Source organism: Rattus norvegicus, chromosome 7 (assembly GCF_036323735.1).
Source record: "Rattus norvegicus strain BN/NHsdMcwi chromosome 7, GRCr8, whole genome shotgun sequence".
Taxonomy (NCBI): Eukaryota; Metazoa; Chordata; class Mammalia; order Rodentia; family Muridae; genus Rattus; species Rattus norvegicus.
The window spans coordinates 117,694,230-117,718,048 of NC_086025.1; the positions used below are offsets into that span (position 1 = coordinate 117,694,230).

The window sequence follows — 23,819 nt, forward strand, 5'->3', positions numbered from 1 at the left end:
GCGCAGCCCGGAGCGGCGTGGCCGGAGACAGCACCGCGCCACTTTGCGCGCAGCTCACCCCGCCGCCGGGCCGCGCGCGGGGAGGGAAGTGAGTGCAACGTGTCGGCAGCACGAGCCCACGATCGCTCCCCGGGGACGGGCGGCCGGGAGCAGGAGGCCTCTGAGCCCCCACTTCGCAGGGGCGCACTTGAACCTCGTGGGCCCCCGGCAGGGCGCCGCTGCACTTCCTGTATGCGTGTCGGGCCCTCGACGCGGGGTGGGCGGTGGCTTTCCCGAGTTGGACCCCGGGCCTCCCAGCTGTCCGCGGGGGTGCGCCAGCTGCCAGACATTCCTTACCGGACCCTTCCGGAGGCCCATCCAGGACCAGCCGGGCGTGGGAAGCCCCTCCCCCAGCTGTGCTCTCAACCAGAGAGAGTCACAGATAGTTCTTTTAGCCCAGTTCCCCATGAGTCTCCTCTTGACCCTTCAAAAAAAAGAAAGTATTTCCACCCAAAGTAAAATAAGGATCGAGGGAATGAGGCAGGCTGTCGAGGGAGGTCTGTGGATGCTGGCTCTCCACTCCATCCCTCCACCTGGCAGTAAAATCCTGCCAGGTGCTTCACCCTCTGTGGTCTGCCACTAGGGACACGGCTGTCTCTTGGACACATGCTTTCTGTTCATCTAGTCTCAGAGCAACCCGGGAACACCTGGGTGCCAGCTGAGACCCTCTAATAAGCCGCAGCCTGCTTGAGAGCTGAGACTACCTGCCTCAGTTTCCCTCTCTCCTGGGCCTACACAGGTCTCCTCATTGGGCTGGGAGCAGAACTGTGAGAGAAGGAAGACTCCTTTTGCCCCAGAACTGCTCACCACTGTCTTCATCCCCTTCCTTGTCTCTGGCCAGGGTTTAGTGGAGCCATGCTGACTTTTGGCTCAGATTTCAACTCCACTCCTCTGCTGTGTGGCCTTAAAGCAGTTTGCTTACCATCTCTGGTCCTCAGTTTCTTTATCAATAATATGGGTGAGTGACTGTTGGATTCAATGTGAAGATTTGTAATAAGGCTGTGAGCATGATTTCTGGCACACAGTAGGTACCCTGTTGACTCAGAACTCAAGTCTGGGCACATTCAGAGAACGCCTAGAGGAGTAGTGCCTAGGAAGTTATTAGAAGCAGTTTCGAGGAGACCCTTTCACCCCATCTGGGGGCCTCTGGCTCAGAGGGCTTAGACGGCTCCACGTCCCACCTGTCACGGTTGTGAGAAGATTTACTCTTTGCCAGAGCTGGGGGTGGGGGTGCAGCTTGCAAGGAGAGATCATCCAAGTTCTCCACAGTTTTTCCCTTTGGTGGCTTATCAGACTACTGAGGCTTGATGTTCGCTCCCCTCTCTCCAGCCTTTGGGTGGGAGGCTCTCCCTGCCAGGGGAAGCAGGCTCTGGCTGTGTTCTGTGCTCCAATCCTGTGCCAGCCTGTTCAGGGTCCTCACCCTCCTAGCCCCCGATCCCAGCTGGGAGATTCGGGGTCACCCAAAGCAGCCAGGACCCATACTGTACAGCACTGCATGCCTTGAGGCCTGATACCCTCCAAGGCAGGCGCACAGACATAGATAAGGGAAGGGACTAGAGATGGTGACCCAGAGTCCCCTCCCAGCCCTAGCTCCTGCCTCTTTCTGCCCCTTTTCCTGTGCCTGCAAGGGCTCCAGGACATCATCCCTAAGCAGGGTCAGGAGAGCTGTGTTGGCCGCCTTTATTCTGGCTAATCCTCTAAGCTGTGGTCCTCATTTTTCATCTCACGACCATTACAGCGCTGGAGTCATATTTCCCAGTCAGAAGCTTTAGCTTTTTACTAGAGACTGTCCAACCCACTGAAGTGACACTGGGTACAAACAACCGTCAGATTCGGTGCACAGTTATTGCTATGTCCTAAGATAGTCCACTCACTCACTCACTCACTCACTCATTCATTCATTCACTCATTTTCTCCATGTCAGCTTGACCAGGCTGAGGTCTTAATTTAGGAGCGAACAGCCTGCTCAGAGCCAGAGACCCAAGGCCAAGTCGGAAAGTAAATGAGGGGCTATGACAGGGAGAGGTGATTGTGGTGGCTTAGCATGTGGAGGAAGTAGAATGGAGAACACTGGACTGCTGGCCACTTGGCCCGCCCCTGCCCTCCATGCTTGCTAGGTGTACAGGAACACAGGAAGCTCTCTGAAAGAGGCATGGCGCTGCCTGCCTGTCCCCTACAACCATGTGGAGTCTGGCTGCTGTCCCAGAGCTCAAGGGTATAGCAGGCCTCCCCACCTGGCTTAACGGCTCTCTCCTACCAGGGAGATGCCTTGCTGTCCCCTAGCCTCTCACCCTAGAGGCTCCAGAAAAAACTCCCAGAAGCTAGCCAGTACCCACAACAGATCTAAGGTGCCAGGGGAACACATGGGGGAATCCTAGCCTTTGAGCCTTTACTCATCCAGTGCCTCATCTCTGTCCCCCAGCAGGTAGAGACCCTGGGCGGGAGCAGGGGAAAGAACCCCTGCAAAGTAAAGTGTGCCCCTGCCCCTGCCCTCCCCCTCCTCCTCCCAAGTGAACCATCCTTCTCCATGTCCATAAAAAGAATGAGGACATGAGAGGAAGGAGGTGACAAGGATACCCTCTGACAGTAGGGTCTGGGATCTGAACCAGGCCTGCCAGGGAGCCCAGTGTCCAGGGATGCCTCTGAGTTCCTGTCCCAGCTGGGAATGGAGAAGCAAGCATTGGTGATTAAAGCTGATTCCAGGGCTGATGGCCTGAACTCAAGTGGGAACAAAAAGCAGCAGGGCCCTCGGGAACCTGGGTTTTAGCACGTGTTATACACATGAGAAAATTGGGGTTCAGAGAGATGCAGGAACTACCTACACCTTAAATCCCTAAATCCCACCCAGGCCTGAGCGTCCAGGCTAGGGTCCTGGGGTTCCCGGCCCTCACTTACCTTGTCTTCTCAATCTGCCCTGGGGCCTAGTCTGGAGTGGGCCTCTCTCCATCCTCCCTCACTCCAAGAAGCTGACAGGTATTTTGGTTTGGTTTGGTTTGGTTTTGGTTTTAGTTTTGTTTTTTTGTTTGTTGTTTGTTTGTTTGTTTGACTTTAGAAAGCCTCCAGAGTTAGGGAGAATCAAAAGGAGCAGGGTCTAACCTGTGTATCCTAAAGGGTTGGGCCAGGAGGGACTGTAGGCCACTGCCTCATTTCAGTTCTGGTCCCACCGAATAAAAGATATGACCCTTTGGGCTTTCTAAGTCTTAGCGTTTTCTTCTATAATTGTAAACACCATGTTGGTGTTTACAGTGCTGAAGAGACCACATAGAGTGGCTGGTCCATGGATTGGGTGTGGCCCAGGTGTCTTGTGCCCATCCCTGAAAGGCCCCCAGGAGGTGGGCACTGTGTGCGTTCAGCTCTTTAGGGTTAGCAGAACAGTGACCCCCCCCCCAAAGTGTCCCTGCCCTAGTTCTCAGCCTGTGGATGTGGGCTCTCTTGTGGCTAGGAGACTTTGCAGATGTGGTTATATTACAGTTGCTGAACTGAGGTGGGGGCCCAGGCTGTTTAGGTGGCTTGGTGTGGTCACAGAATCTGTGAAGGGTGGGACAAGTCAGAGAAGGAGCTGTTGCTAGAGTCCTGTCTTGCTGTCCTTAAAGACAAGGAAGAACCTCGAGCAGAGGGACTCAGGTGCTTCCCAAAATCAGACAAGGTAGAACGTAGAACCCAGAGCCACCCTAAGAGACAGCCGTGTTACACTGTGCTTCAGCCTAGTTTCGCTGAGTGACCGATGTCAGAACAGATTTGGCTTTTGTTAGACTAAATGGTTTTAGCAGTTGTGAGAGATTCACCTCTGGCTCCTCTTCTTCCCTACGTGGTCTCAAGGACCAACCTTCCTCCCTAGGCACTAAGGGCCAGGTCTGAGGTGCAGGCATGGCCTCCTGTTCTGTAGCTGCCCCCCGCCCCCCGCCCGGCAAATAAGAAACAAGTTATGCCTCTAGGGGACTCCAGAGCAGGCTGGGAATCTGGGAAAGATGGTGTTCCCACACCGCCCTACAGGAATCTCAGACTCTTGGTGAGATTGTTCATCCTCAGTGGAACCAAGGCTGGCCTTCAGAGACCTGCCCTTCCTCTCGGGGCTAGGCGGCCCCTCCCCTGGTGGTCGTCTGTCTCAGACTGAGCTGCTGTTGGGCCTGGCTTCTGCTTTTCCCTGTGCCCACCCAATGAGGTCATACACGCTCCAGGGCCAGAACCCAGCCTGCTTGCACAGAGAGCCTTGTTTTCTGGAAGATGCTAGAGGCCAGAGAGGGGTGGGGCTTTACACCTGAGGATGCCCTCCCCTGGCCTCACCCGGAAGTCCCTCCACTTCCTGTGGTTTCCTGGGGACCATCTGCAGATGTCCTGACTGGGCTTGCCACACTGGCCGGGAGGCTGTGGCTGAGAAAGGCAGGGTTTCACTTCTTTGTTTCGGGATGACAAATCACATGGAGTCCCCTGACCCTCTTCTCCCTCTCTCCAAGTAGCCGACAGGTTTTGATTTTTCGTTTCCTTGGTTTTTTGCGGGGGTCGGGGGTTGTTTGGGGTTGTTTATTTTTTATTGTTTTGTTTGTTTGTTTGTTTGGGTTTTTTTTTTGTTTTGATTTGGTTTGGTTTACTTCAGAAAGCCCACAAAGCCTCACAGAGCAAGGAAGAATCAAAAGGAACAGGGTCTATGCCCAAAGATGGGACCAGGGAACCATAGGCCTCATTTCAGTTCTGGATCTGCTGAATAGAAGATGCGTCCCTTGGCCTCTCTAGGCCATAGTGTCGTCTATAATTGAGGTCTGACTGTCCCCACCACATGTTGGCGTTTAAAACACTGAGAGACCACATGGGTGGTCCGCGGGTTGGGTGTGGCCCAGGTGTCCCAAGTATCCATCCCTGACTAAAATGCCCCTAGGAGGTGGGCACTGTGTTCATTCAGCTCAAGGGAACACCAAGGCCTGGAAGCTAGAGCAGGACTAGGAGCTAGCCTAGAAGATGGACAGGAGGCTATGTGGTGGTAGTGGTGGGGGTTTGCACTTCAGGACTGTTGGCTTGGCCATGGCAGCCTAGGGTAATGCAGGAGGGGAGAGTAGTTAAGTAGCCACCTTCACAACCAGTGTGATTCACACCATTGACAACCGGAGGAGCCCAGCCCAGGAGGGGTTCCAGTGCACCAGTACCTTTGCACCCCAGGCCACAGGGAGCCAGGGAGGACCTTATCTAGGCAAGGTCAGGGTGTCTCCTTAGAAGGTATAATGGAAGAGGAAAGACAAACGGAGCCTTGAAAACCAGGGCTGCTCCTGCTTCGGAAATTCTAAACCTCCATTGTCTGCTGTAATGGAGTCCCAGTCTCCTCAGGGTGTGCTTACCACCCCATACCCCTGATCCATTTCTCTGGGCAAGGCCTCCCCAGCATGGTAGGAAAGTTCTCAGGCATCACTGTGAACCAAGTTCAAGGGAAGGCCCAACAGTGGTCCGGGACAGGCAGACTTTACCTAGCAGTGGAGAAAGGTTAGTCTAGTGATGACATTGACTCAGCATGCTCTGAGTTGATATAGGCTGTACAGGCTGAGAGGAGTTGTGACCTGGAAGAAGGGACTGAGTAAATAGAGGAGCAGGAGATAGCCAAGCAGAAGAAAGGCATGTGCGAATGTCCTGGGGCCAGCAGCAGCTTCCCCTGAGTGCCCTGTTAAGCACAAGGAGGCTGGAATGCTATGGGGCTCAGCTCAGGGACTCTCGGCCATTCACACAAGGCTCGAACTTCATGCAGTTCCCAGGGGCCAAACCCAATCCATCACCTGATAAGTGGATAATAAAGTTTTATTTAAATACCTGCTGCAGGAGGCTGAGCAGTCCCCGGGCCTTTCACAGCTGACCCTCTGGCCCTTTAGAGAAAAGCATTTGCAGCTTCCTGCTTCAGAGAGTTTTAGTCAGCGGAGCTTGGACAGGTTCAGCCTCACTGTTCACGTTTCTCTGCCCCGGGGAAGAGGCTGTGGGGGCTGGGACCCCAGTGGCTTATGGGGGCTCCGCCACAGGACTAGAAGCTTGGGGTGTGGAGGCAAAGTCAGGACCTGGACATAAGGGAAGGAAAGAGAGAAGAGATGCAGAAGGCCCCCAGTCTCTGGCCCAGCGGGGAGGGTTGAGAACATGCCGGAAGGAAGGAAAATTCTGCCCAGGTTGGATTCCAGGGCCTGCAGGATGCCTGGCAGGTTTTGGTGAGCCAGAGTCTGTGTCAGGAGCCCAGACCTGGAGTTGTAGCAGGGTGTGGGCACGCCCATGATTTCAGGAGGGTCTGAGTGGGACTGGATGGGACTGGATAGGTGGGAGAAGGCAGGCCTGGAGGGAAGTAAGAGGCCCTGCGCTTCTGGGTGACTAGTCTCCTTTCTACCCACAGTATCCACAACGGTGTGATTGCCGTCTTTCAGCGCAAGGGGCTGCCCGACCAAGAGCTCTTCATCCTCAACGAGGGTGTCCGGTGAGTGTAAGCCAGTCCTGTCCGGGAAACCCCGTCCATGCCGCTGGGGGAGGAGGAGGGAGGGCCCACACCCCACCCTTCTGGGGACGCCCTTCTAGGGTCAGCAGGGTGGAACTTGGACAGTGGCTCGAGATAACGTCCACATTCCCTGCCGCCCGGTGCATTACAGAGGATATTTATCCTGTCAAAGAGGAAGGGCCCACCTGCTTAATGACCCACTGCCATTCCGGAAACCGTCCAGCCACGAACACCCCTCATTTCCTTTGACTAGCTGGGAACCAGGTTGTGAAGCAGCTGAGGACAGAGGAGTGCTCTCCTGCTGCACACCAGGTCACTGTGCTTTGAGACAGTTCACAGTCAGCATTCGTAGGGGGAAGAGAATGGAGTTCCTAGTGGTCAAGCTACCTCCCCCGGGTCACACAACTGACATAATGAGGCACTTCCAGTCTGTGTCATTAACCCCCAGCCCTGACCCAGAGTACCCTGTCTCCAGCTCCAAAGTATATCTGCAGAAGTCAACAGCAAATCTTCCATTTGCTGGCCGAAGGGGAGGCGAAGGGATAATAGGACAGGGGTCAGCCACATCATACCTACCTGAAAGGGCCTTTATGTGGGTAAACTGAGGCCCGGGGTACTGGGAACAGCATGGAGCAAGATGCCTCTGAAGTCCCTGTGCTTGTCACTGCTAACAGTGCCCCACTGCTCGCAGTGCGTCTGTGAGCCTAGGGAACCCATTATATAACAAATTTAAACGATCTGCTGGCCAGTGGGGTTGGCCAGGGAAGAGCTCCAGCCTGGCATGTGTGAGGGACGCCCAGGGTCTAACCCCAGCATCACACATAGGGAAAGAATCTGCTGGGTGCATAGGGTACCTGCATCTTTAAATCCACAGAGTGGGTGGAGCCCAGCACTGCACCTCCTTGGCCCTTCTGATTCTGACTGCTGACTCCTCTCTGAGAGGCCTGTAGGCCTTGGGGGCTACCCGGCTCCCTAGGATGGATTGGGGGCAAGGTTTAGAGAAGCCACCCTGTGTCCCAGCACCTGACTAGAAGCATGGTGATAAGGGATACTGACTAGCTGCCTTTTCACCAGTGCAAGACAAAATGCCGGGGACGTGTGCGCAAGCACGCATGGTGCTTGCTGCGCCTTTAAGCCTTCCACACACACAGCCCTTGGGTCCATGCCTTTACGTCTGTATTTTATAGGGTCACTGGCTGCCGGTTGAGTGGCTTGGTGGCTAAGCTAGAACCCAGGTTCCAGCTCCAGGGTCCATGGCCATTCAGAACCATCCCTTCCCACTGTAGTCCTGTACATGTGGCCACATTAACTACGACTGGGGCTGGGAATGTGGCTCAGTCCCTAGAGTGTTTGCTGAGCACTGAACCTGAGTTTCAACTCTAATATCAATGGTTCACTCCTGTGATCCCAGCACTGGGATGGTAGAGGAAGGAAGATCAGGGGTTCAAGGTCATATTGAGTTTAAGGCCATCCTGACATATCTGAGACCCTGCCAGAAACAAAAATATTCTTGGTCTGATTGTGCTTCAAGCACACAGCTCATCATTGGCTTTGATCCATGGATGGAATCATTGATGGCCATGTCCAAAAGTTCCCCACCATCACCACAGTAAGGGCTAGATACTGACATGGACAGGGGTGTATTGGCATGTACCTAGGTAGGGACAGTTGGACCACATGACTCTTCTCGCTTTACATGTGCACACATGTACATAGAGCCTTTTGTGGTTCGGTCACACGGACATCCCCAGGTACTCCCACCATGAGGTAATCACAGGCAGTAGCTCCAGCTGCATGCCTGTGGTGCAGAGTGTAGCCTCCCCAGTGCTCCCTGGCCACCTGTGGGCCAGTCAGCTGTCCTGAGCACTAGGTCACCATGACTTGGTGCTGTGTATTATGGACAAGGTACAGAGATACTCAGTGGTGTGAATTTCCAGGCCCATGATGCACCTGCTCAACCACCGTCCTCAGCAGACCTGCCTTTGTGCACACACTCTGCAGAGTCGCTTGTGAGAGAAGCTTCTCTCTCAGGACACCATCGCCTTCATGGTCCGTATGAGAGTCAGTAAATTGCCTGGGTCAGCACTTTGTATCAGTGTGGACTAACAGGAGACTGAGTGTGTTCTGAGCATGTCCAAGATGGACCCGGCCACGCTGTTGGCGATCATCAGCTGGAGCGGGTGCATCTTTTGCTTTTTGAGACAGAGTCTCTTGTAGCCCAGGCTGGCCTACAAATTATACGTTAGCCAAGGATGACCACAGTCTCCTGACAGATGTGTGCCATGGGCATCCTGCTATGTGCATATAGTTTGGATGTAGGCATTTTCCATTTCCAGTGCATGTGTGGGAACAGCGTCCGCTCCACGTGGCTGACTTGCTTTTGCCTCTGCTGGTCACGTCCTCTTTCTGTTATGTTTTATGTTTGTGTTTGGTTTGGGGTTTTATCCCTCATATGTTTCTAGTTCCTATGTGGCCTGTCCTTATTTTTGTTGTTTGCAGTTCTGGGAGCTGAACCCAGGGCCTCATATATGCAGGGCAAGTGTTCAACTTCTGAGCCACCTCTCCAGCACCTGGTCTGTCTGTTTTTATAAAGCAACTTAGGGGAGGGGGGTCGTTACTGGGAGACAAGGAGATGGTGCAGTCATGTGCCAGATTGTGTGTGAACTGAAGGAAGGACAGATGACCGAGACCAATCACAGTAACTTTGAAGGAAATGCCAAACTCAACTTCCAATCAGGATGGGGGAAGAGCTTATAGCGTAGACACTCACTGTATGGAAACTGAGCTAGGACCACGCTGTTGGGGGTGGTGTTAATTAAGCCTGAGTAACTCAGATTTGTATGTATCGGAACTGTGAAGGGTGAGGCCTACCTCTAACTCAGAACTGATTACATCTCTGAAGTGGAACTAGCAGCCAGAAAATGTAAGACTTCTACCGGGTTTGTCTCAGAACATGAAGACTGCACGGATGTCAGTGGCTATATTAATTTCCTTTCGGGTGCTGTGATTAAACACCGTGACCAAAGCAACTAAGGGAAGGAGTTTATTTGACTTGGACTTCACAAGGATGAGAGTCCATCGTGGTGGGGAAGCATGGCAGCAAGGAGCAGGCTGCAAAGGGCTGGCATCGGGCCAGGAGCAGGAAGCCAAGAAATCATCTTCAAACCCAAGCATTAAAGGGAGTAAACAGGAAGTGAGGCCTGCCCCCCAGTGACTTCCGCTATCAAGGGTCACAACCTCTCCCAAACAGCGCCACCATCTGGGGACCTAGTGTTCAAGCATCTGAGCCCATGAGGGACATTGTCATCCAAACCCTCCCAGTGGCTGGACTTCTTCAGGATGGGATCAGGGTGGAAAATGACTCCACTAAAGGAAGGCAGTACTGTTCACAAAGTAGAGATTCCCATGTTCATCCGCCATGGGTTGTGCGGTGTGGGGTGGGTAGCTAACTTCTGTGAGCTGTTCTGGCCTCTGCTATATAGGAGAGCTCCACTCAGTGCCTGTCAGTGGCTCTATGAAGACTCATGTTGGTGCTCAAGCCACTTAGGAAAGGGAGTCCCCGCTGGCTGTGGGACTCAGGCAAGCAGATGCTGGATGGATGGAGCCCAGTGTTGCAGGTCCAAACCTGTGGGTCTCTGTTTGAGGAAGAGAAGGTGGTCCCACTGGGACCCTCAGATGTCTGTGAGATGCATAGGGAGCTCCCTAGCGAGCCGCCACTCTGTGGGTCATAGAGGGAACATATTCTCTTGGGCCACTTGTGTTGCTATGCTGTGCAGGTTGGTCCCTGGCTGTCTGGATGTTTCTAGCCCTCACCAGTACTGCATGGCCTTAACTTGTTCTCATCTGCCTTTCCCCACAGGCAGCTGCTGAAGACGGAGCTGGGGTCCTTCTTCACTGAGTACCTGCAGGTACATGGGCCTTGCCACAGAGGAGGTCTCTATAGTTATATGACCTGTGACAGGCAGACTCAAGGCTGGCCTCTCAGGGTGGATGAGGTTTTGACTTAATGGCAGGAGGGTGGGTCTTAGGTCTTGGCTACTTATTGGTAGGTTCCTGGGGGTCCTGTGGGCCAGATCACCCTAGAATAGCTCCAGGTCAGTGATGACACCTCTGTTCGCTTTCAGAACCAGCTGCTGACCAAGGGCATGGTGATTCTTCGTGACAAGATACGCTTCTACGAGGGTGAGTCTCGGGGCTGAATGCAGTCGGCTGGCTGTGGTGTGGTGTGGTTGATGTCCTGGGACAGCGGCATGGCAGATGCTGGGCGGGAGCAGTGTCTCTCTGGTTAAGATGCCTGGAAAGGAAGGAAACAGCGCTGGGCAGCAGGACTGAGGTCTGCCCCACTTGGCAGTCCAGGAGTGCTGTGCGACTCCAGGGAGAGGCGTCCTGCTTCGTCTCACTACTCACAGAGACTGTGCCCCCAGCTTTTTTAATCACCACGACAAAGCCAGCATTATAAAGGGTGTCTTAGTTTCATTTCTGTTGGTGTGATAAGGCACCGTGCAAAAAGCAACTTAGGGGAGAAAGGGTTTATGGTGCTTACAATTCCAGGGTACAGGCCTGATAGCAGATATCAAGGTGGGAATTTGTACAGTCACAGTCAAGATCAGAGATGGACACGTGTGTGCTGCTTTCTGCTGTGCTCAGCTCTCTCTCACACACTTTAGGAGTACCCGCCTAGGAATTGGTGCTGCCCACAGTGGGCTGGGTCTTCCCATATCAATGAACAATCAAGGTAGTGCCCCATCCTGCCCTAGATAATTCCTGACCGAGCTCTTGCCGTGTGACTGTAGGTTTTCTCAAGGTGGCAAAGGTAACCATTGCCAAGGGAAAAGGTTTATTCCGGTTCAGTGTCAGAGGTCCCTGGACACTTGACCTTGTGTTGATCCTGGCAAGAAGCCAAAGTCATGTCAGAGAAATGTGGGTTAGCCTAGCTGTTCACCAGGAACAGCTTCTGTGGTCAGGAAGCAGAGAGACAGGAAGAGACCGGAGGCAGAGTGTACCTTTCATAGGCACTCCTGCAGGGAATTAGTTGTGTTTCTTGTTGCCATGACAAAAGCAGCTCAAGGAAGGGTGTATTTTGCTCACAGTTGCAGTCCGTCATGGTGGGGATAACATGTCGGCAGAAACCTGAAGAGACAGGTCACATCACACCCATAGCCAAGAGAGCAGAGAGATGAGTGCTGCTCTCAGTGCACCTCCTTTTCACTCAGCCCAGGGCCCCAGCATGTGAAACCCAGGGCAAGTCTTCTCTCCTCAGTTAATCCAGTCTAGGAACTTCTTCATATACGTACCCAGAGGAGATGATTCTAAATCCTGTCAGGCTGACAGTCAGTAGTAACCATCACAGCACAGCCCACCGTCCTCCACCAAGCCTCACCTCCAAGGCACATTCATCTCCAAACTGGTCAATGGGTCTGTCCAGTGATGCAGCCAGCAACCTCACTGCCTCGGCTTCTCTGGCTATGGGCAGAGCCATCAACAGTGAGCTATTTTAGGGGCTACTTTATATCCAGACTGTATATAAGGAACATGAGGATATAAAGTGTAACAGGAACCCCATTCTATTGCTTGAGAGATACTGTCCTGAGTATGAATACCCAGAGACCAGAGAACTAGCTTAGGGCAGAAGGTCATTGTCCCTACACAGGGACAGCAGAGATGGTAAGCGGTTGGTCCACAGCCACACTATAGGGATATTTGAGCCTTACTGTGATGTCAGAGTGCCCCTAGTTCTTTCTCAGGCCCCACAGTTCCAGCAAACCTCTCTGCCTGGCTCAGCCTTCATCATAAGGCTTTGACTTCCCAGTCCCAGCACCTTAGGGCCCTGGTGTCTGATGGTCTTGAGGCCCCAGAAGGGGCTTGGCACTATGGCAAGGCTAGTGTCTAGAGGACTTTGCAAATTTCTACTGTATGCCAGGCCCTGTGAGCATGTGACAAGTACCTGTTGTGTACCAGGTCTTGTGCTGACCCTGGATCCCATAAGCATTTGATGAGTACCTACTGTATACCAGGTCCTATACTAGGTTCAATATACAAGGGTTTTATGTGCACCTACCTTCTGTATGCTAGGCCCTGTGCTGACTTCAGACTGGGAGTGTTTCATAAGCACCTACTATGTGGCCAGACTTCACACTGACTATGGGCTTTATGAACGTTTGCTGGTTACCTCCCATGGGCCAGGCACCAGGTTGTTCTCCACTAGGTTATAAACTGGTTGGCTTGCTTCTGCTGACCAGGTGGGTAACCCAGCAACCCTGGGAAGGAGGCACATGCTCAGTCCTGCTTGGGCCACACGGGATACATGGCTGCCCAAGTGCAGAGCAGATGACTGGCTTCCTGAAGCCCACTCAAGTCACTCACTGCTCCAGGTGTCTCCTCCAAGTGCTGGGCCCTGGGCAAATGACTGTGAGCCCACTTCAGAAAGTGGAGGCTGAGGCCTAGAGTCCCGCCTCACTCTAAGGGGACCCCCCTCCCCAGTTCCCCATCATCTTCCTACATGAGGCAGGCCCAGACAGGAATGAGCATACCCTGAGAACAGTGGGTGTGGGCAGAAGGCCCGGGCAGCCAAGGTCCAGGGGGCGTCCTACTAGCCAAGCCCCTGGATGGTGCTGTGAATGTTTGGCACCTGAGGGAAGAGGCCTCCCACACCCTCCTGACTGGTCTGACTCAGCGCATTCCCTGAGGTGCCTCCCACTAACACAGCCCAGGGGAGCCGGGTCCTGAGAGAAGGGCAGCTTTGTGAGGCCTGTGGAACCTCATGACTGTGAGGCAGGGCCTCCCAGGCAAAGGAGAAGGGATGTCCGACCTGTAGACCCAGGGGATGCTACAAGCTCTAAGCACATGTGAATACACCATGGGTATCACATACTGCGGCCTCCCTGCCCTTGGGGCCCGTTTCTTACCATTGTAGCAAAGAAGGAACCGTGTCCACTCAGGGCCCCAGGGGAGTCTCTGGGGACCTGGAGATGGAAAAGATACAGGCCTTACCCTGCAGGGCCTGAGACATAAACCAGATGTTGACAGGCTAGTGTGATGAGTGTCAGGTGAGGGGAAACTCTGGGGAGGAAGGGTGGCGGTAGCAGTCCCTGGGTATGGCCTGCCAGAGCTTGTCCATCCTGTTCAGTCACTCACCACTGCCCTGTGGGTCAGCCATCTCATCCCCCTTCCATCTCATAAAATCTGCCCCCCTGAGTCCCCAAAGCTGGCTGTACCCTCAGCCCGTAGCTGCTGGAGGGGACGGACACGTGGAGTCAGATGGTAGCCTTAAGCGGGCAACCCAAGACTCCAGTGAGACCTCTGCCATCATGTCCCAAACTAAGTGATTCGTGCATGGAGTCAGGAGCCGGCTAGAGCGGGAGTACTTCCAGCAGGGGGAACAGCCTGGCACCTCACAAGAGGTCACCCAAGAGGCCACGGGGCTTTGCTGCTGCTTCTGAGGCTGCTGCTGCTGTCTGTAGTTTCTCAACCACGAGCCAAACTCCGTGTAGCCAGTGTGCGTGCATAACCCCCACACACTCATACATCCTTGCCTGCCTGTGCAGATACTTTAGCCCCCTGCTAGACGGTCTTCGTCATTTCTCTGTGGTCATCACCGTCTCTAGAGCCTTCGCGTGCCTGTGTCCTGGAGCTGTACTCACCTGCTCCCCTGTTGGATTTTAGCACCATGGGGTTGAATAAAGGAGAGACTGACATCCCAGTGAAAGCCATCATGGAGCCTCAGCCTGGCCCCTCACCTAAGCTTTCCGCTCCACCTCTGGCTGGGGCTCAGTCAGGGTGCACACATTCACTGGCTGCGTCATACCAGCAGCAAACACAGGGTACCTTGTCATCAAGCCCTGGGGACTTATCCTGTCCCTCACACAGGGTGCCACTAGGTCTGGCTGGAAGAACTTTCTGGGGCTCCACTGTAGCCACAGAGCAAGGCTTCAGCCCTTGTCCGTGTGTCTGACAGTAGCCTCCGCTGACCTCGCTCCCAGGCACACAGCCCAGTCCACAGTCCCCGGCAAGAACCCAGCCAGGGACCAGGCTATCCTTCCGGGTCTCTGACAGCTCACAGCTCCAGCTGGGGCCTGGATTCTGTGTTTTACAACATCTGCTTTTCTGTGGTGTGTCCGCCCTGTGGGCTAGAGGACGACCTTCACTTGGTGGCACACTGCCCTGGCCGGCGCCCAGGGCCACCCCACAGCCAGCCAGGACTGAACAGCCTTTCTTCCTGTATGATGGCAGGAACTGAAGGGACTTTGTGTTCAGGCAGGACTCCGAGGGGCTGTGAGCATCCGCCTGCCCCGGGCATTCCTGCAGTCTCCTTGCCCCTGGAACCAGGTGTGGGCCACCCGGGGAATGTTAGAGCTGTCCGCCAGCAGACAGCCCTGGGTGGCCATACACAGAGGCCAGCCTGCTCCTGAGGCCAGCTCTCTGTTCCCCACATCCTTGCTCTACTCGGACCTAGGGCTTTCCGTGAGGGAACGGTCATCAAGTACTGGAAAGGTGGGCAAAGGCTTTCACAGGCTTCCTCGTTCCCATAGGAATGAGGAGACAGGCAGGCAGGCAGGCAGGCCAATAGAGAAGGACCCTTCCCTTCCTGCTCAGACCCACAGGGCACCGGATTCCTACAGGACACATGGCTGGGTCTGCTCACCCCTAGACCCAGTGGCTATTTGTCTCCGCTATCTATCTTGGTGACAAGTTCATATGTCTGCAAAGCACAGAGACAGTCATCTTGAGGCATCTACCTGCCCCATTCCCCCACAACCACACCCACCTGTCAGGTGGTGCCACTCTGCCTGAGGCAAGCCAAGTTCCTACATCTTATCCAAACTCCCGTTTCCCACACAGATGCTTCTTTCTCTTGGCAGAGGTAGGGTAGGGGTGGGTGTCACATGCCCAACATATATCCATCTGAAAAGCCAACTCAGACATCAGACAACTCCTCCAGAAGTTCTCCCTGCCCACCCTCTGCCCCATCTCCCACAAGTAGGGTGACATGTTGTGTCTTGGGCCCTCAAGAGAGGGAGCCAGAGACTAGCCTGGGTCATGGACCCTAGAGGCCACCCTTTACCCACTGTCTTTCCCAAGGCTCTTCTATGTCCTGCTTCCCTGCTATATAATAACTTATGTCTGGAGCCACTGGGGGCTTGACTGTCCCTAGTGCCCAGTGTCTCATGTAGGGGTTCTATAAATGGATGGGACAGACAGGAACAGGCAGGCTGATGAAGGGTCTGAGCCCCAGCATGCTCAAGGCGGGACAGGAACCAGCTGCCATCACTCACCCAGGCTGAGCACCTTCATGGCTGACGTCCCATCTGCTCTAGACTGTAGGTCTTGTCATGTGCGCACTTCACAAGTGAAGAATGGGCTTGGTGGCAGAACACTGTGCTCTGCTGGGGGTGAATGAAATCTCAGTGCACCTCCCGCTCTTCCTAGGCTCCTTGTCCTGGCGGGTGGGTCTGCTAGTGTGTTCAGGGCATGCTGTAATGGCTCCTTGTGCCCACAGGACAGAAGCTGCTGGACTCACTGGCGGAGACCTGGGACTTCTTCTTCAGTGATGTGCTGCCGACCCTGCAGGCCATCTTTTACCCTGTGCAGGTGTGCTATGGCTCGGTACATGGGAGTAAGGGGAGTCCCAGTTGTCCAAGATACACCATGAGGACATCGGATGGCTCATAGGAGTCCTCCAGCCCTGATGACCCTTTCTGTACTAACCCAGGCTGTCCCTTACGGACCAGCTGAGCCTGTCAGGTGTGTGACTCCTCAGGGCCTGGAAGGCCTAGAGCGGGGAAGCCTACTGGCAGAGATCTGCTCTGCTTTGTAGGGAGAGCCCTGCCAGAGGAGGCTACAGGGAATCTTGTATCTTTAGGGCAGGGTGAGAGAATGGGGCAAGGGTGGGTGTCACTGGGCTCTTTCCCACATCCCACCCTTGACAAACTGCGTAATAGCAAGGTGGCCAGCTTGTCTCTTCCTGTGTCTGCAGGGCAAGGAGCCGTCGGTGCGCCAGCTTGCCCTGTTGCATTTCCGGAACACCATCACCCTCAGCGTGAAGCTGGAGGACGCACTGGCCCGCTCCCACGCGTGTGTTCCCCCTGCCATCGCACAGATGCTGCTGGTACTGCAGGTGGGACGAGGGCTTGGGGACCCAAGACGGACTGGGCAGGGAGCCGACCAGTGAGGCTTTGGGACTGGGATGCCAACCAGACCACAGTTACTTATTCAGTGCAGCAACTGGCTTCTGTATACTTGATCATGGCTGGACCCCCATGCACCCACACCCACCCCAGCACATGAGCGTGTGCATGTGCACATACACGCACACACATGCGTGCGCACACACACACACACACACACACACGTGTTCCAGGCACTTGGTACACATGGACTTCATCAACAAGGCTAGCTCTGAAGAAGGGACAGTGGCCAGCTAGTATGGCTGGATTAAAGGGGCTTGCCCCAGGACTGAAGAGAATTGGGCCACCAGCAAGCACATGTACCCTACATCTGACACATCCCCTTACTGTGTGGGCTCACCGTACTGAGCTCTCAGAACCTGCAATCCTGCAGGACTTTAGAGGTAACATCAACTGCCCCATCTGACTGATAGGGAGACATTTTCTGTTGGAGGGATTGTGGCCTCATTAGGATTCTCATAAGCATCAAAAGCCCTGTTGTCATGAGTTCCATGTTTATGGAAGTCCTTTTGAGTTAGGGTTTGTGGGCTCAGGCCTAGGGACCAGAAGAGATTAAAGGGTTCATATGGGCTGCCGTGTAGGTGTGCAGGGTCCAGGGGCTGCCCTGGGTCAGAGGCTTATGCTCACTGTAGGATGAAGCCAAGTATAGGCCTTGAGTGGGATTTCCACAGACTGCATCTAGTCTGGCAGCTCGAGTGTGAAGAGAATTGGGAGAGCTGGAAAGCCAGGTCTCTGCCTTGCTGGGCCCTGGGATTCCTAGGCCCAGAGCAGTGCTGCCCCCTGCTGGCTACTGTGCCTCCTTCTGCTTCTACAGTTCCAGCATAGCCTCTAACCACAGGGGCTTCCATTGTCCCATCTGTCACCTCTCCCCAGACTGAGTGGCCTTGCTCTAAGACCTCTATGAGCATGTTTCCTACCTCACCTTGGTCCCCAGGTGAACCCAGCCCCCACTGTTTTAAGTCTTGAGTTGCTGAGTTCACAGGTACTAGTCAGTTGTGTATTAAGGACCTACTGTGTGCCCTTGACTCCCTCCCAGGATCACAGCTTCTACTGGGGTTCCAAACGGTGGGGTGCTAGTCACACTTAACAGCCACATGTGTGTTAATACGGATGACCCAGCCCCTATTTCTCCCTTGTACAGGAGAGACGGCAGGGGAGATGTGACTTCATAAACTTACAGAAGTAGAAAGGGCAGGATGTGGTGGCATGCACCTGCAATCCCAGCCCTCACAGTGAAGGCAGCCAAGGACACATAATGAGACTTTTATCTTAAAAAGATCATGGGCCAGGAACCTGGCTAACCTGGCTAGCGGCTTTTCCTAGATAATACTGTCTCTCACAGGACCACCCGGGGCCCCCTGCACACCAGGGCTTGGTGACTTTAGTGTAAGTCATCTCATGTGGCTATAAGGGCACCCAGCCGGGCTGGGGATTTAGCTCAGTGGTAGAGCACTTACCTAGGAAGCGCAAGGCCCTGGGTTCGGTCCCCAGCTCCAAAAAAAAGAACCAAAAAAAAAAAAAAAAAAAAAAAAAAAATAAGGGCACCCAGCCTCCTGCCTGGGACTCCAGCTGGGGAAGATGAGGGAGGGATAAGATGCTGCTGGACCAGGGTGTGTGACCCCCATTCCCTTGCAGGGAGTACATGAGTCCAGGGGTGTGACTGAAGATTACCTGCGCCTCGAGACATTGATCCAGAAGGTAGTGTCACCATACCTGGGCACCTATGGACTCTACTCCAATGAAGGGCCCTGTACCCATTCCTGTATCCTTGGTAGGTACTGCCTGGGACTGGGGCTGGGGCTGGGGCTGGGGCTGGGGCTGGGGCTACAGTATTGGCAAAACCAGGACACTACAGGGAACTAGCTACAGTCACACAGAAAATCTGTTCCATGCACCTGTCTAGCCTTGCTGTGTGTAGACCTGGACCCCCAGGGTAGAGGGGGTGTTGGAGGTTATCAGGCAACCCCCAGAACAGTAATGGCTCTCCGTAGAGCCCCACCATGCAGACAACCCCCATTATCCCCAAGATGTCATACCTGTACTGGTTCAGGGAGGGGTACGGGGAAAGTTGATCCAAGAGAGCCCGCTGGGTCCCTCAGAAGCCTGCGGTGCCCTCCCTGTTCATTCAGCATTGTGGCTTGAGCACTTGTACCAGCCCAGAGACCAAACCAAGCCCTCCTTCATAGCTTTGGTCTAGCAGGAAAGATGGGTCAGTAAGCCCCCATGGTGACCAGTGGGTTGCGGAAGCAGATGCAGACTGGCTCATAGAAAAAGGGCAGATAGAGTCACTTGGAAGGCTCCCCATCATCTGGGCTGCTACCTAAGGTACTGGGTGTCTTCCAGCTCAAACAAGTTAGAACTGGGGAACTTCGCACCTCCCAGGACCCATTTGGCTGTAGACAGCAGATACCTGGCAGCCAAACAAAAAAGGCAACCCCTCCTGATCCAGAGAGGCTGACAGCTTGTTGTACTCAGGAGTGCCACCCCATGGACACTATCAGGCATTGCAGGGTCCTGCATGGAATCCTTTCTTCTCCTTGGCCAATGGAATTTGACTCTGTCCTCACTCTCTACACAGCCAGTGAGGCCTGCAAACAGCTGCTTCATAGCGCTCCTCCATGCAGGCTTGTGCCCTGGGTGCCCAGTCTTACCTAGGAAAGCACTGGCACCTAGGATCCACAGGCTTCCATGGGTGAAGAAAATAAGAATAAGACATGGGGTCATTCACAGGTCACTGACAGCTTACAGATTTGAACCTATGCAGCTGAGGTCTCACTGCCTATTCAGGCCAAGGCTGGGAGTGTTAAAATTTTCCAGCTAAGGCAGGAGACTTGAACCCTTCCCAGCAGGCAGGCTGAGCTGGTCCAGAACTAGCGTCCACTGAGCCTTTTATTGGGTGACCCTTTTGTGGATTAGATGCTTGGCCAGAAGCCTCCGTCCAGTGGTGGGACTTGGATGCTCAGAGAACATGTGGGCCAGCAGCCACCATCCTAGCGAATAACTATGTCTGTTTCTGCAGAGAAACGGTTCCTACGCCGCTCCCGCTCTGGGGATATCCTAGCCAAGAACCCAGTGGTGCGCTCCAAAAGCTACAATACTCCCCTGCTCAATCCTGTGGCTGAGCATGAGGCAGAAGGCACAGCGTCCGGTGGCACAAGCATCCGCAGACACTCAGTCTCCGAGATGACATCTTGTCCTGAGCCCCAGGGCTTTGTGGACACGCCTGACCAGGGCCCTTCGGGGACCTTCAGGTCTTCCCCATCACCCCACTCAGGGCCTTGCCCCAGCAGACTATACCCCCCTGCCCATTCCCCCGAACAGGGCCCAGACCATGGCTCCCCACCCACCTCCAGCCCTGAGACACTCGTGGACCAGATCCTGGAGTCCGTGGACTCAGACTCCGAAGGGATATTCATTGACTTTGGGCGGGGTAGTCGCTCCAGTGTGTCTGACTTTGAGGCAGCAGGCGGCCGGCCGAGTGTTGTGTGATGGCCTGAGGTTAGTTCATGTTTTTACTGCCCCTGTGTGTTTGCGTGTCTGTGTATGTGTGTGTGAGAGACTTGTTACTCTTTCCAAACCTTGCCGGCCCCCTGTCTGTCACTGCCTCAAGTCACTTTGTACTCCCAATCTGTTGGAAAACCCACCCACCCAGATGCATACTCAACCACCTGGAGGAATGGGCCACCATGTGCCCTCCCACCTGCCCCACTCTCGGTGCCCACAACTTACCCAGGAAAATGTGAACCAGTGGGCTCTGCCTACGCCAGCCCAGCCTGGCCTTCATAGTGACGGGACTCAAGCCACAGACAGACCTGCCTGCCTGCCTCCCTCTGCCCTCCGTGGCCACAAAACAGGAAGGCATGAAATAAAGTTAGAGCTCCAGGCTCCAGTCTGCCCCCTGGTGTCCTGGGACCCCTGCCTCTCTGACCTCTCCCTCCTACCGGGTGCATTCCCAGACTGGGGCCCAGGCCACTTGTTCTCAGGCTCAGTGTGGCTATGTCATCTTGATGGAAGGGCCTAGAAAGCACATAAGGAAGGCCTGAGACCTTAATGGGTGATGCCTGGGTATAAGACAAACCCTACTGTGGATCCCTGGTCTTAGTCCCAGGCATTGGCATTGACCCCATGCAGCCAGGGAGGGAAAGGGGTCACAAGACCTATTGATCTTGCTCTTGTTTGGTGAGGGTTGCTGAAGACCCTGGCCAGGTGGGAGGGGCAGCCCAGCTCTCCCAGAGTCTGAGGGTGGTCAGGACCTCCCTGGTCCACAAACGGGCTGGTCCAACTGCCTGACCTTGGTAAATAGACTTAAGTGTTCTTGAGAGTTGGCAGGGTTGTTCCAGGCATGCACTGGCCCAGCAGCCTAGCTTAACAAGCCATGCCTGGAGTAGCCTCTGTCCCTTTGAAATCCTCTTTAAAGAGCCAGGGCGAGTGTGGTTCAGCCTGTGTTGTGAACCACATGCCGATCCCCTGCCGAAGATCCTTCAAAGTGCTTGGGTCTTAAATGATTGTCCACTGAGAATGAGAAAGCAGATAGACCCAGGGGCAGGATAGCTGGATTTGGCCTGAAAACAGTCAGGACAGGAGGCATCTACTTCATGCTTGTGGGCTTTCTCCCCTTCAGGGCAGGAGGAACAACCTGTCCAGCCAGGAATGGCCTGCTTGAGCTTCTACGTTGCCTCTAAGAGCACATGATCCCCTCACAGAGTGTCTTAGTTAGGGCCTCTATGCTGTGATGAAGAAGTCAAGGCAAAAACTTGGAGGCAGGAGCTGGTGTGGAGACTGTGGCATTGCTGCTTGCTCTCCATGGCGTGTTCAGTCAGTTCCATTTGTTTTGTTCAAAAACAGGGTCTCTTCTACATAGCCCTGGCTCTTCTGGAACTCACCATGCGGACCAGGCTGGCCTCCAACTCATGGAGATCCTACCTTGCCTCCTGAGTGCTAGGATTAGAGGCCTGCACCATTACACCAGGCTCAGCCTGCATTCTTTTTTTCTTTCTTTCTTTCTTTTTTTTTTTCCGGAGCTGGGGACCGAACCCAGGGCCTTGTGCTTGCTAGGCAAGCGCTCTACCACTGAGCTAAATCCCCAACCCCCTGCATTCTTATAAAACCCAGGACTACCAGCCCAGGGATGACCCCACCTACAGTGGACTTGGCCCACACACATCAAACACCAATTTAAAAAATGCCCTACAGGCTTGCCTGCAGCCCTGTCTTATGAAGCATTTTGTGGATCGAGGTTCCCTCATCTCAGATGACTCTAGCCTGTGTCAAGATGACATAAAACTGGGCAGCACACAAGGATTTGGAAAAGAGCTCCCCAGGGACCCAGGGGAGCAAGAGCCACTTCAGCCTTGAGACACGCAGAGCATCAGGCAGGAACCTCAATCTGGAGAGAGTGCTCAAAGCTAGAAGCATTGCCACAGGCTCTCAGGGAAGCCAGACAGGCCTGGGACGTGGCTAAGCTCTGCCACTCTTCCTCCCTTAACACCATCCAAGTCATCTTCAACCCTCCCTTCTCAGGGACCCCTTTGAGAAGTGGAAGTGGAATTATGGGTAGAGGGTTCCGTTGTGTCAACGGTTCTACCGTAAGCAGAATGAGCAGTGTTGACCAGGTGTTCTCTGGAGTGGCGGGTCTCAGCCTTCCTAATGCTGTGACCCTTTAATTCAGTCCCTCATGGTGTGGTGACCCCCAACCATAAAATTATTTCATTGCTACTTCTTAAGTAGAATTTCGCTACAGTTACAAATCATAATGGAAATACCTGATATGTAGGATATCTGATATGTGACCTTTATGAAAGTCAGTCATCCTCCAAAGGAGTCACGCCCCACGGGTTGAAAAACGCCAGAGGAACAGAATTGATAGAACATACATAAGAAGTAGGCCCTGATGTCAGAAAAGGAACGGACTCGCTAGCAAGAGTGAAGGCAGGCAGAGAGAGGGGGCAAGCTTCCTTCCTCCATGTCGTACGTATAGGCTGCTATCAGAAGGGGTGGCCCAGGTTAAAGATGAATCTTCCCACCTTAAAAGATCCAGATTAAAATCGGGTCTTTCTCACGTTAAATGATTTAATTAAGAAAGAAAGAAAAAAAAAGTCCCTCACAGTTGCCCTTGGCCGCTTGGGTCTTAGTTAATTCCAGTTGTAGTCAAATTGGCAACCCAAGAATAGCCCCACACCAGGTGTACAGAGACGGGCGCACCAGGATGTGACATACAAACGTGTTGCTGAGTGCCCCACCCACACCCTGAAAGAACCCTAAGCCAGGCTGCCCAAGTTCTGCTTCGTGAGCCTAGACGGGGCTTGTGCTGGTTGAAATGAGTTGTTTCTTCATTTGTAGCCCTCCTCCCCCATCCCCTTTCCAGGCAGCTCCATCTTTCTTCCACTGAACTCCCAGATCTGTCTCAGTGCCTGCCCTGTGTCCTATCGGTTACTAGATCAGCCTGGGGCACAACAAGTCCAGTGTGGAGGCGGGGGTTGGGGGTCGGCTCTCAGTGTCCTAGGCTGATTCCATGGGTTCCGTGGGCTCACCTCCCTCTACAGATCTTCATGTGTGTCTGCCACCTGTACGGTTGGGAGGCAGGTGCTTGTCACAATTGACAAGCCCTACTAATTAATCAGAGGTTCCAGAATGCAAGAAGCCCGTGGCACTGCTGACTGTCATGGGAAGAGACACCAGGCCCTACCTATTAGCCATCAACTCTGAGCCCTAATCCACTCTCCTGGGAGGTCGGGTTAGAGACCCCACAGGAAACAGTTGAATTGGGGTATGATGACATTTGTCTTTAATCCCAGTGCTTGGGAGACCAAGGCAGGTGGAGCTCTGTGAGTTCAAGGACAGCCTGGTCTACATAGCCAGTTCTACTCCAGCTGGAGTGACACGATGAAACAATGTTCCGAAACAATAATAAAATGACATTGGAAACATGTATTCAACTTGAGTGACCACTGGTGACTGATGGCTTGGTGAGGCTTCCGTAACATTCCATCTCCAGGGGCTCTTGCCTTGTTCTGTGGTAACTTTCAAAGGCTTCTGGGACTGTCTTAGTCAGGGTTCTCTAGAGTCACAGAACTTATGGGTAGTCTCTGTATAGTAAGGGAATTTGTTGATGACTTACGGTCCGTAGTCTCCTGGTATTCATAGCC

The 23,819-nt window shown here is 53.9% G+C and overlaps 1 protein-coding gene across 8 annotated transcripts in view; it reads left to right on the forward strand.

The window, feature by feature from the left end:
- Prr5 (proline rich 5) overlaps positions 1–23,604 on the forward strand; it is a 42,526-nt gene extending 18,922 nt beyond the window's left edge. For 5 of the 8 annotated variants that reach the window (XM_008765726.3, XM_063263625.1, XM_017594872.3 and 2 more), the window contains 7 exons: positions 6,392–6,472; positions 10,350–10,398; positions 10,615–10,672; positions 15,987–16,078; positions 16,464–16,604; positions 18,310–18,445; positions 19,694–23,604. In XM_008765726.3, coding sequence (XP_008763948.1) covers positions 6,392–6,472; positions 10,350–10,398; positions 10,615–10,672; positions 15,987–16,078; positions 16,464–16,604; positions 18,310–18,445; positions 19,694–20,163 — 1,027 coding nt within the window. In that variant the 3' untranslated portion in view covers positions 20,164–23,604. Of the gene's footprint in view, positions 1–880; positions 998–6,391; positions 6,473–10,349; positions 10,399–10,614; positions 10,673–15,986; positions 16,079–16,463; positions 16,605–18,309; positions 18,446–19,693 lie in introns of all 8 variants that reach the window. The other 3 variants (XM_008765725.4, XM_039079293.2, NM_001012121.1) reach the window with 3 other exon arrangements.
- Positions 23,605–23,819: the final 215 nt, after the last annotated feature.